This window comes from Pan paniscus, chromosome X, assembly GCF_029289425.2.
Source record: "Pan paniscus chromosome X, NHGRI_mPanPan1-v2.0_pri, whole genome shotgun sequence".
In the NCBI taxonomy this organism is placed as follows: domain Eukaryota; kingdom Metazoa; phylum Chordata; class Mammalia; order Primates; family Hominidae; genus Pan; species Pan paniscus.
Window position 1 is genome coordinate 119,597,452 of NC_073272.2, and position 12,683 is coordinate 119,610,134.

Genomic DNA, 12,683 nt, shown 5'->3' on the forward strand with positions numbered 1-12,683 from the left:
CCCCACACTCACAACCCCCCACTCCCACCTGCAACACCCCCACTCCCCACCCCCACCCGCACCCCCCAACTTCCCATCCCCCCACTCCTCTCCATTCCCTCTCTTGCTTGTGCACATAAGCAAGTCCCACTCATTGCAACTGTAACCAATACCAAGCATGAGAACAGGAACTAGCTCCACCCTCTAACCCCCACTCCAGCTGCAGACGCCACGGAGTTTGTGCAGGGGTGCAGCGCTCCAGCCATGGCGCGTTCGCTCGCCCATGACACCGTGTTCTACTGCCTGAGTGTATACCAGGTAAAAATAAGCCCCACACCTCAGCTGGGGGCAGCATCAAGCGCAGAAGGCCATGTTGGCCAAGGAGCTCCAGGCCTCATGGGTAATATGAACCCTGAGGGCGGTGTGAACCACGAGAACGGCATGAACCGCGATGGCGGCATGATCCCCGAGGGCGGCGGTGGAAACCAGGAGCCTAGGCAGCAGCCGCAGCCCTCGCCGGAGGAGCCGGCCCAGGCGGCCATGGAGGGTCCGGCCCAGGCGGCCATGGAGGGTCCGCAGCCCGAGAACATGCAGCCACGAACTCGGCGCACGAAGTACACGCCGTTGCAGGTGGAGGAGCTGGAAAGTGTTTTCCGACACACTCAATACCCTGATGTGCCCACAAGGTAAGTGGCCTGCTCCAGGAGCCACGAGATCTCCAAGTTCGTTTCGAGGCATCTTTTTCTCTCCCTTGCCCCACCCAATCATGAGGAAAAAGCCACTGGGGGTCCTTGCCTGCCTTTGTGCTGGTGTGGAGGGGGATATTTACCTCCTGGGCATCAAGGTAAATGTTTTATTGCAATGTTTATGTGAATGAAACCTGGAAACTAGTCCGTGCCTCCCTTTTATAAAGATGTGGTAAAATACACGGAAATATGAAATTTACCGTCCAAACCACTTTTTAAGTATAGAGTTCAGTTGTGTTAAGTATGTTCACATTGTTGTGCAATAGATCTCTAGAATTCTTCTCATCTTGCCAAGCTAAGTCTCTATACCAGTTAAGCAACTCCCCTTTTCCCCCTTTCCCCAGCCCTTGGCAACCACCATTCTACTATTTTATGTCTCTATGATTTTGACTACTCTAGGTATCTCATGTAAGTAGAATCATACAGTATTTGCATTTTTGTCACTGACTTATTTCACTTAGCATAAGGTCTTCAAGGTTCATCCATATCGCAGCATATATTAGAATTTCCTTCCTTTTTAAGGCTAAATAATATTCCATTTTATAGATACAGGTGCATACACACCAACAGTACATGGGGGTTCCAGTTTCTCCACATCCTCACCAACACTTGTTATTTTCTGGGGTTTTTTACATAGCCATCCTAATGGGTGTGAGGTGATACTTCATTGTAGTTTCGATTTGCTTTTCCCTAATGATTAGTGATGTTGTGCATCCTTTGATGTGCTTAGTGGCCGTTTGTATATCTTCTTTGGAGAAATATCTCTTTAAGTCCTTTACCCATTTTAAAATCTGAGTGGCTTTTTCTTTCTTTCTTTTTTTCTTTTTCTTTTTTTTTTTTTTTTGGTTATTGGGTTGTAGGAGTTCTTTATATACTCTGGATATTAACCCCTTATCAGATGTGATTTGCAAATATTTCCTTCCATTCTATGAGTTGTCTTTTTACTCTGTTCATTGCATCTTTTGATATACAGAAGTTTTAAATTTTGATATAGTCCAAGTTATGTATTTTTTCTTTTATTACCTGTGATGATGGCCTGTTTTTGTTGTTGTTGTTGTTTTTGTTGAGTGGGGGATCTGTCACCCAAGCAATCCTCCCATCTCAGCCTCCTGAGTTGCTGGGATTATAGGAGTGAGCCACCACACCCAGCTGTGGTCTGTTTTTATAAATAAAATTTTATTGAAATTGGGGTAAGGAGAATGAGGTACTGTCATGCAACTACAGTGCTAGATCCTTCCTTTATTTAAAATTTTGATAATTTGTTCATCATAGTTTTTTTTTGTTTGGTTGGTTGGTTTTTTGTTTTTCTGGTTTTTTTGTTTTGTCTTGAGACAGAGTCTCTTTCTGTGGCCCAGGTTGGAGTGCAGCAGTGTGATTTCAGCTCTCTGCAACATTTGCTTCCTGGGTTCAAGCCAACCTCCCGTGTCAGCCCCCTGAGTAGCTGGGACTGCAGGCACAGGCCACCACACCTGGCTAATTTTTATATTTTTTGTGTGTGTAGAGATAAGGTTTCGCCATGTTGCCCAGGCTAGTCTCAAACTCCTGGGCTCAAGCAATCTGCCTGCCTCGGCCTCCCAAACTGCTGGGATTACAGGCCTGAGCCACAGTGCCTGGTCCTCATCACAGATTTTTGCATTAATTGTTATTTATTAAAATGGTGCATTAGGGCCAGGCACGGTGGCTCAGGCCTGTAATTCCAGCGCTTTTGGGAGGCCAAGGTGGGAAGATTGCTTGAGTCCAGGAGTTCAAGAACAGCCTGGGCAACATGGCAAAACCCCGTCTCTAAATAAAACTTAAAAAATTAGCCATATGGGTGTGGTGGTGTGTGCCTGTATTCCCAGCCACTTGGAAGGCTGAGGCAGGAGGATCACTCGAGCCCAGGACATGGAGGCTGCAGTGAGCAGTGATCCTGCCACTGCACTCCAACATAGACGACAGTGAGACCCTGTCTCAAATAATAATAATAAAAATAATAATAATGCATTAAATTATTCATCTTGGCCGGGTGCGGTGGTTCATGCCCCAAATCCCAGCACTTTGGGAGGCTGAGACGGGCAGGAGTTCGAGACCAGCCTGGCCAACATGGCAAAACCCCATCTCTACTAAAAATACAAAAATCAACTGGGCATGGTGGTATGTGCCTGTAATCGCAGCTACTCAGGAGGCTGAGGCATGAGAATCGTCTGAACCCCGGAGGCGGAGGTTGCAGTGAGCTGAAATCACGCCACTGCACTCCAGCCTAGGAGACAGAGTGAGACCTTGTCTCAATTTAAAAAAAAAAAGGTATTTCTCTTGATTACTGAGTTGTTAACGTCACCTTAAATTTCGTGATGAGGGTAAACCATTTCTAAAGCAACCATGGAGCTGGGAATTAGAGAAAAGTATATACTTGGGGGAGGTGTGAGGGGAGATTATAAATTGTAAAACAAGCATGAAGTAAATAGTACATACTATATATTTCATTTCGTCCACAACTTTGAATACTAACCATGTGTGATCTTCTCTCCACAGAATGGAACTTGCCGAAAACTTAGGTGTGACTGAAGACAAAGTGCGGGTCAGTACACTTGAAAAAGCAATTTGAGAGGACAGCCATTCTAAAACCTGCTTCAGGGCATGGAAGGCTTTGAAGGCTTTGTCCTGAACGTTCTAAAGTTGTTGTTTTTATTATTGTCTTTTTTATGTTGACAAATAAGTTTTGAAGTTTGGGTTCCTTGTCGGTAGAAAAGGAAGTAAGCTCTAGCTTATGGTTCTTTTCTCTTTCCCATTCCAATTAGGGAATATGATTTCCTAAAGGAAAAACAAAACAAAAACTGCTTCTCCTAATCTGTATACAAAATTAAACAAATACATACATATGAAACACATATATTATACATATATGTATTATATATTATACATAATATATATATGTATCACTCATTTAGCTAAGTGTTTATGCCTGGCCTCAAATAATTTAGTACACTTGAACCCTCTTATAACCCTGCTCCTCCCTGCATTAACTTGAATACTTCTAAGGTAAGACTGAACCCCACCATGACTCTACACAGAAATTGTTCCTAAAAGATACCAGCGTTAGAAGGAGTTGAATTTTATTTATTGGATACATACATATATGTATATATGTATAATATATCATACATATATGTATATATGTATAATATATCATACATATATGTATATATGTATAATATATCATACATATATGTATATATGTATAATATATACACATATATATGTATAATATATACACATATATGTATAATATATACACATATATATGTATAATATATACACATATATGTATAATATATACACATATATATGTATAATATATACACATATATGTATAATATATACACATATATGTATAATATATACACATATATATGTATAATATATACACATATATGTATAATATATACACATATGTATGTATAATATATACACATATGTATGTATAATATATACACATATGTATGTATAATATATACACATATGTATGTATAATATATACACATATGTATGTATAATATATACACATATGTATGATATATACACATATGTATGTATAATATATACACATATGTATGTATAATATATACACATATGTATATATGTATAATATATACACATATGTATTATCTATATACATATATGTATATATGTATTATATATACATATATGTATATATATAATACATATATGTGTATTATATATACATATATGTGTATTATATATAATACATATATGTATATTATATATAATACACATATGTATAATATATATACATATATGTATGATATATAATATATATTATATATAATATATGATATATAATATATATTATATATAATATATATTATATATAATATATTATATATAATATATATTATATATAATATATAATATATATTATATATAACATATAATATATATTATATATAAAACACATATTATATATTATATATAACATATATAATATATATTATATATTATACATAACATATATAATATATATTATATATTACACATAATATATATAATATATATATTATATATTATACATAATATATATTATATATATGTGTGTATATTATACATATATACATATATGTATGTATCCAATAAATAAAATTCAACTCCTTCTAACGCTGGTATCTTTTAGGAACAATTTCTGTGTAGAGTCATGGTGGGGTTCAGTCTTACCTTAGAAGTATTCAAGTTAATGCAGGGAGGAGCAGGGTTATAAGAGGGTTCAAGTGTACTAAATTATTTGAGGCCAGGCATAAACACTTAGCTAAATGAGTGAATTTATAAATATTGGGATGAGGGAGTAATTCACCCACAGAACACATTACATGACTAAATAATGTATACTTAGTTAAGCTGAGACTGATGGGAAGATAGCTTATATGTCCAAGCCCCTGGTCCTTCTTCGTTTGTTTTTAAGTTATTGGTAAAGCAGTATAGAGAGTGGCAGCCCTAAGTTTTAATTTTCTAAAATACTTTGATGTGTCAACCTGAAAATATTGCTAAAATAGTCACATTATTTTGAAATTGAGGAAGGTTTGTAAGGTTTGTATGCTTTGGAAAATTGTCTAAAGAATGAAGCAAACAAAATGAGTAATATTGAATTCATTTCAGTTGACCAAGAAGGGTGAAAAGGTTAGAGAGAAATATGGTCAAAATAGGCTTTGCACATACTGTGCATGTACTATACAAATTCAACATTATGAAACTACTAAATGTTTAAGTGACTGTTCTCTTGAGGAATTTCTATCCATCTAAGGATTTATATTTCTTTTTGGTGGTACTTTTTTGAAGAGGTGGGTTTTCTGGAATTTGTTTGGAGAGGTGGCCCTCATTTTAGGGTAGATTCACACCCATGTTAATTTCAAATACTTTTCATTCCTTTAAGCAGTGTTAACTAATTTGTAGGTCATAGGATTCAAGTGATGACCACTTAAGACCAAAGAAAACCATACGTAGTATCAAAGTGATGTTTTCCCAAAAAAGAGAAAACAAAAATCAGGATGACCTTATTATTAGCTTTTATGCAGAGTGCATGTGTGAGTGTAGTGAGGGAAATGCACTGCCGATCTGGTAGTGGGTTGTCCAAAAAAGCAAACTAACAAAGCGGGTTACTGAGTGCTGGCATCCTAATGGCAAAGGGTGGACTCACAATCACACCTGGTTCGGGTTGGAGAAGTTGAAAAGAGGTTGGGATCACTTTTCTCCAGCTGGTAAGGCAAACTCAGAGGAAAAGAAAAACAAGGCTTGGTGAGTTGTTTTTTTCCTCCCTGGGTCGACATAATGTTCTCTCCTTAGTGCTCTGAAAAGAATATGAGCCACAAGATACAAATAAGGGAAGAGATACAATGCTCTCATGTATCTCCAAACTATACAGCATAAATTTCCCCCAAGAAAGTAATACATAGTTTCCCATAGTTTTTGCAGATGTAATGCAACTGGTTTATGAAACCAGTATTGGGAATGCAGACCTAGTATCAGAACATACCAGTTAACCCACTGTACACTTTGGTTATGTTTATAGAGATTTGACCAGTGGTACACTTGAAAGCTCCCAAAATGAGCTCTTCTAGACTTTTAGAGACTGGCCTCATGCAGCAGAAATACTGCAAATCCTTAAATGGGAAAGTGAAAAAGACGTGTCAGGTAGAGAAAGAAGGCCCTTTGTGCCGCTTACAATTTGCAGTTTGAGAACTTTTGAAAGTAATAAATACAATATAAACTCCGTTAACTAGGTTGCTGAGAGGATAGTGACATCTAACTGACAGGATTTTTTTGTCTGTTTGCTTTTTAATTGTTGGCAGATATTTAGAGAGGAGCCATATTTGTGACCCTTCCCCCACATTGATGTTAACCATCTTCCTAAAATGCTGGTTCCACCTTTCTGCCTTAGGAATAGGGGGTGGGATTCAGATCTCCTGGTTGAGTAGCAGGGCTTAGGCCCTGCCTTACTGGGCTACAGCACCTCCAGTCCAGGATCCTGGAGCTGTAGGTAAAACAGAGTGAGCTGACCTTGTCCTGAGCCCAGGAAGGTTTGGAGAGTGCAGCAGATTGGAGAACGAAGATTTGGCATTGGTGACAATGGTATGCCTCTTTCCCCTAAACTATTGGGTGAGCAAAGATTTTTGAGAGTTTCAGTTAATTTGGGTCGAGTTGGTTTCAACTTTCCTTAATGCTGCAGGCTAAAATATCAAGGCAGTGTCCAGGCCTCTCTTGCCAGAGGACGAATGATCCCTTAGACATCCTGGAAGGAAACCTGTCTAAAATTCCAGTGTGCTCTTTCCTATTATTTACTACATACTAAAGATGGATTTTTTAAACAATCCCCTGAAAATGATTTGAAATTAGGCCCACTTTTTACCATGCCGAACTTCTCCCACAAACAAGATGAAACTCTCCCTAGTGAGGAGGGAGCAGGAGGCAGCTGGATAGTTGATGGTCACTTGTCAGATGCACACCTTTTGTTACCCTGTTGCCAGGCATTGAATTAACAAACAGCAAGGACCTGGAACAACTCATAAGCCAGAACTGCATCCAATATCTGGAAGTAACCATTAAAGAATATTAAAATTGGGGCTGGGCACAGTGGCTCACGCTTGTAATCCCAACACTTTGGGACACCAAGATGGGAAGATCACTTGAGGCCAGGAGCTCAAGACCAGCCTGGGCAACATAGCGAGACCCTGTCGCTACAGAAAAATTAAAACAGCCGGGCATAGTGGCATGTACCTCTAGTACCAGCTACTTGGGAGGGTGAGGTGGGAGGATCTCTTGAGTCCAGAAGTTCAATGTCACAGTGAGCTATGATTGCACCACTGGATCCCAGCCCAGGCAAAACAGCAAGACCCTGTCTCAAAAAATAAATAAATAAATAAATAAATAAATAAATAAATAAATAAATAAAATGGAGAAGAGAGATACAAAGTAATAAGCTTATTCCAGGACTTGGCACAAAGCTGGTCCTCACTAAGGGTGAGCTGAAGGGCCACGGGCTATGTTGTTAACTTTCCTAAGGTATTTTAGCAATGAGGAAATAGCTTTTCCTGATGCAGTTTAAAATCTCAATAGCATATAAAGTTGCATCCTGTGTTTTTCTATTACGACATTAACTGTTCAATATACTAAACCAATCCCCTTTTCCCTCTGATTGTAGGTTTGGTTTAAGAATAAAAGGGCTAGATGTAGGCGACATCAGAGGGAATTAATGCTCGCCAATGAACTACGTGCTGACCCAGACGACTGTGTCTACATCGTCGTGGACTAGCCCTAGAATGCCATCCTTCTTCAGGAGCTAGTTTGGAGATGGGTTTTTCTGGTGCCACTGACACCTGGGCTGCCCATGCCACTCAGGCTACCCTTATCTCCTCTGAACTTATGTTATCAATAAAGAGGCAAATTCTCAATATATTTGTTTTTGTGTGCCAATTGTGGTTAGTAGGGTATAGGTGCAAATTGTTTTTAAAAAGCCATTTAAGGCCGGGTGCAGTGGCTCACACCTGTAATCTTAACACTTTGGGAGGCCGAGGCAGGAGGATCAGGAGGTCAGGAGTTCAAGACCAGCCTAGCCAAGATGGTGAAACCCTGTCTCTATCAAAAATACAAAAAAATTAGCTGGATGTGGTGGCAGGCACCAGTAATCCCAGCTATGCGGGAGGCCTGAACCCAGGAGGCAGAGGTTGCAGTGAGCCAAGATCGCACCACTGCACTTCAGCCTGGGCAACAGAGTGAGACTCCATATCAAAAAAAAAAAAAAGAAAGCCATTTAAACAAAATGACAAGGAGATCTTTCATGAAATGACATCCCTGACTTGCCATCAACAATAGGCCCCTTCACATCACAGAAGTTTACCAAGCGTCATTGTGAGTTTGCACTGACCCATACATCCTTCTCCACTTCCCCTCCCTACCCCTGCCATTATGCCATCCTCACCACCTTGCCCCTTTAGGGACCACAAATATGTGCAAGAAGGGGTGAAGCAGATTCCTGGTGAGACAACAGTGTATTCCCAGATAAAGCTGAGTTCCAGTTATGCTGACTAGTTCAGTCCAAATTCTGGACTCTAAAGAGAAACTTCCTAGGTGGCTACTCATAGGATTTATGGGAAGGTGGCAGCTGAACGTTGATCCACTCCACTATGCTCCAAATTGTGTTCACTGCCCTCCCTTTTTGTGGGGGACACAGGGGAATAGGAGCTATTCTGCCCCAAAGATCCTGCTGCTTCAAAAGAAACCCAAGCAAAAATTTCATTAAGCCCAAAAAGAGGCTCTTCTCCATTTTCTCCCCTCCCCCCAGCCCAGAAAGCATATTGTTATACCTTCCCTAGCTCAAAAGCAGATGAACAATCCTTTAAGTTTATTTTGTCATCTTCAACATCTTCGAGAGAATCCCACTTCCTGCTGATTACAAGGTGAAAGGGGACCTTTTCATTTAGTGCTGCTCAAAGAAGAGTAAGAAGATGGTACCCTGAGCAATGTTCCAGAATAACCACTCACTGGAACGAAGCTGTCAGACCTCTGCTTTGTTCATGCTATTGTAAACCAAAAATAAAATTCGAAGCCCCACAACTATCTGAATGGATCCCTCCTCTCAGCCAAGGGCATTCCAAAGTTAACCTGAAAAACTTATTCAGGTCATGACAGGAAGCAGGCGTCAGACATGCCTTATTATTCCCTACTCCCTTTTGGAATTCGTGTACAGCTGACCAGTCTTAAACGTTAGAACAGAACTTAAGACTAACATACTCTGTGGCAATAAGACACCAATTTCCAGCCTAACTCTAGTATAGCATCACATGACAGATAGCAAGGCTTGAAAGAAATCAAAAGTATTTTACCCTATGTGTTTCTTTGCCATATTTTGAAATAGTCCTGCAAAGCTGTCTCTTGTGGGGGGAAATGTACATTCTCAAGAGAATCCCCTTTCTTGTGCAGGCCTTTTTCTTGATCCAGGAGAGAATCAACTCAAGTAAGAAACATTTACAATCTATTCTCTCTGAAGCCAGCTACCTGGAGGCTTCCTCTGCATAATGGGAACCTTGGTCTCCACAACCCCTTATCTTAACACAGACATTCTCTTGTATTGATTCTTGGTCTTTAGACAATAATTTAACTTTTCAACCAATTGCCAGTCAGAAAATCTTTGAATCTACATATGACCTAGAAGCTCCCACTTCAAGTTTACCCACCTTTCTGGACAGAACCAATGTTGTACATCTTACATGTATTGATTGATGTCTTATGTCTTCTTAAAATGTGTAAAACCAAGCTGTAACCCAACCACCTGGGGCACACATTCTCAGGATCTCCTGAGAGTTTTCATGGGCCATTGGTCACTCATATTTGGCTCAGAATAAATCTTTTCAAATATTTTACAGAGTTTTACTCTTTTCATCAACACGATCTTCTTTGTGCAAAACTTCCAGGATAGAAAGAAAACGAAAACAAAAATAAATTAGGAAGATGAAGAGGCCCAGCCCATTTTTTAAAGCATAAAGTTCTTCTCAGTTTAACCTTTGTTTTTGAGTAACCTTTAGCAATATGAGTCTCCTTCAGTGGAGTTTTATGTTAAAACTGATTAATTGTGGGACCCACAGTCATACTATAAAGTGATTGCAGTGACTATAGATAAGGTATCAGAGTTACCCCACAATTTCCTCTCATGGGTCTTAATCAAAGACCCGTTTAATAGTGCTCATATGTTCCCAGTGTAAAGGAAGGCTCTGTTTCCTTGGAAAAGCATGCCATGGTGCCTGCTAATTTTAATTCCTTACTTCTTCCTTTTTTCCATTTGTGATTGTCAAATTTCAGCAAAGTAGTATGCATAATGTGTGGCTTCCACAGAGAGAGGGTTGTTATTGCTACACAGAAGCCCCAGGCCCTGTTGGGAGTGTGGAAAATCCAAGAAGAATGTACCTCACCACTCTCACAGGATGATTTTCAAACCAAAAATTATTTCCCAGTGTTAATCACTTTCCATCTAAAACAGGAAATTTCTCAATGCTTTAAGCAGCCTCAGAATTAATGGGTCTGTACAAATAAGCTCCAAGACACCATCAGACCCAGTCCTGACACCTTCTCTGCACTGGCTGCAGCTGAAACTGAAGGCCAGAGAGTGCTCAGCAGAAATCCTCAGTCAATCCTCACATCCAGTCTGACACACACTAGCAGAGAATATTCTTTTTTCATGTTCAGATTTCCTGGAAGAAGCAAAATAAAAGTGAATACATTTTCCAGAAGTGGGTAGCATCTTCAAGAGTCATATACACTGTTTTTTAACATGTCTCTACTTCCAGGTGCCAGAAATTAAGGCAGGATTCAGGCAGGACGGTGGTATGAGGCAGAAAAGATAAGCAAAACATTGCAGTACATGATAATTTACCTGCAGTCTAGGTTTTCAAAGAGAGAGATCCTTTAAAATTAATGCCACAAAGAACACTTCTCTTTCTTTTATTTTTTTAGTTAACTCTCATTTTAAGTTCAGGGGCACAAATGCAGGTTTGTTACATGGGTGAACTTGTGTCATGGGGGGTTGTTGTACAGATTATTTCATCACCCAGATATTAAGCCTAGTACACGTTAGTCATTTTTCATTATCCTCTCCCTCCTCCTACCCTTCAGTAGGCCCTAGTAAGTGTGTTCCCCTCCATGTGTCCATGTGTTCTCATCATTTAGCTCCCATTTATAAGTGAGAACATGCAGTATTTAGTTTTCTGTTCCTGCATTAGTTTGCTCAGGATAATGTTCCTTTTTATGGCTGCATAGTACTCCATGGTGTATATGTACTACATTTTCTTTATCCAGACTATCATTGATGGGCATTTGGGTTGATTCCATGTCTTTGCTATTGTGAATAGTGCTGCAATGAAATACATGTGCATGTATCTTTATGATAAAATGATTTATACTCCTCTGGGTATATACCCAGTAATGGGATTGCTGGGTCAAATGTTATTTCTGGTTCTAGGTCTTAGAGGAATCACCACATTGTCTTTCACAATGGTTAAACTAATTTACATTCCCACCAACAGTGGAAAAGCGTTCCTATTTCTCTGCAGCCTTGACAGCATCTGTTGTTTCTTGATTTTTTTAATAATTGCTCTTCTGACCAGTGTGAGATGGCATCTCACTGTGGTTTTGATTTGTATTTCTCTAACGATCAGTGATGTTGAGCTTTTTTTATATGTTCGTTGGCCACACAAATGTCTTCTTTTGAGAAGCGTCTGTTCATTTCATTTGCCCAATTTTTATTATACTTTAAGTTCTAGGATACATGTGCAGAACGTGCAGGTTTGTTACATAGGTACACACGTGCCATGGTGGTGTGCTGCACCCATCAACTCATCATCTACATTAGGTATTTCTCCTAATGCTATCCCTCCCCTAGCTCTCCACCCCCGACAAGCCCTGGTGTGTGATGTTCCCTCCCTGTGTCCATGTGTTCTCAATGTTCAACGCCCATCTATAAGTGAGAACATGCAGTGTTTGGTTTTCTGTTCCTGTGTTAGTTTGCTGAGAATGATGGTTTCCAGCTTCATCCATGTCCCTGCAAAGGACATGAACTCATTCTTTTTTATGGCTGCATAGTATTCCATACTGTACATGTGCCACATTTTCTTTATCCAGTCTATCATCGAGGGGCATTTGGGTTGGTTCCAAGTCTTTACTATTGTGAGTAGTGCTGAAATAAACACTGTGCATGTGTCTTTATAGTAGAATGATTTATAATCCTTTGGGTATATACCCAGTATTGGGATTGCTAGGTCAAATGGTATTTCCGGTTCTAGATCCTTAAGGAATCACCACACTGTCTTCCACTATGGTTGAACTAATTTACACTCCCACCAACAGTGTAAAAGCATTCCTATTTCTCCACATCCTCTCCAGCATCTGTTGTTTCCTGACTTTTTAATGATCGCCATTCTAACT

General features: G+C 39.5%; 1 protein-coding gene across 1 annotated transcript; it reads left to right on the forward strand.

Moving 5' to 3' along the window:
• The first annotated feature begins 150 nt into the window (after window positions 1-150).
• Window positions 151-9,072, forward strand: RHOXF1 (Rhox homeobox family member 1). Its single transcript, XM_003804567.4, has 3 exons — window positions 151-665; window positions 3,237-3,282; window positions 7,912-9,072. The coding sequence occupies exons 1-3, from the start codon at window positions 244-246 to the stop codon at window positions 8,020-8,022; spliced, it is 579 nt and encodes a 192-aa protein (XP_003804615.1). The 5' UTR covers window positions 151-243; the 3' UTR covers window positions 8,023-9,072.
• The last annotated feature ends 3,611 nt before the right edge of the window (window positions 9,073-12,683 follow it).

What these genes read in the sequence shown, in the direction of transcription:
- RHOXF1 (XM_003804567.4), top strand. Translation starts at nt 244, where the DNA reads ATGGCGCGTTCGCTCGCCCATGACACCGTGTTCTACTGCCTGAGTGTA. An exon ending in TACCCTGATGTGCCCACAAG is followed by an intron (nt 666 to 3,236) that starts GTAAGTGGCCTG and finishes TTCTCTCCACAG; the next exon opens with AATGGAACTTGCCGAAAACT. An exon ending in TGACTGAAGACAAAGTGCGG is followed by an intron (nt 3,283 to 7,911) that starts GTCAGTACACTT and finishes CTCTGATTGTAG; the next exon opens with GTTTGGTTTAAGAATAAAAG.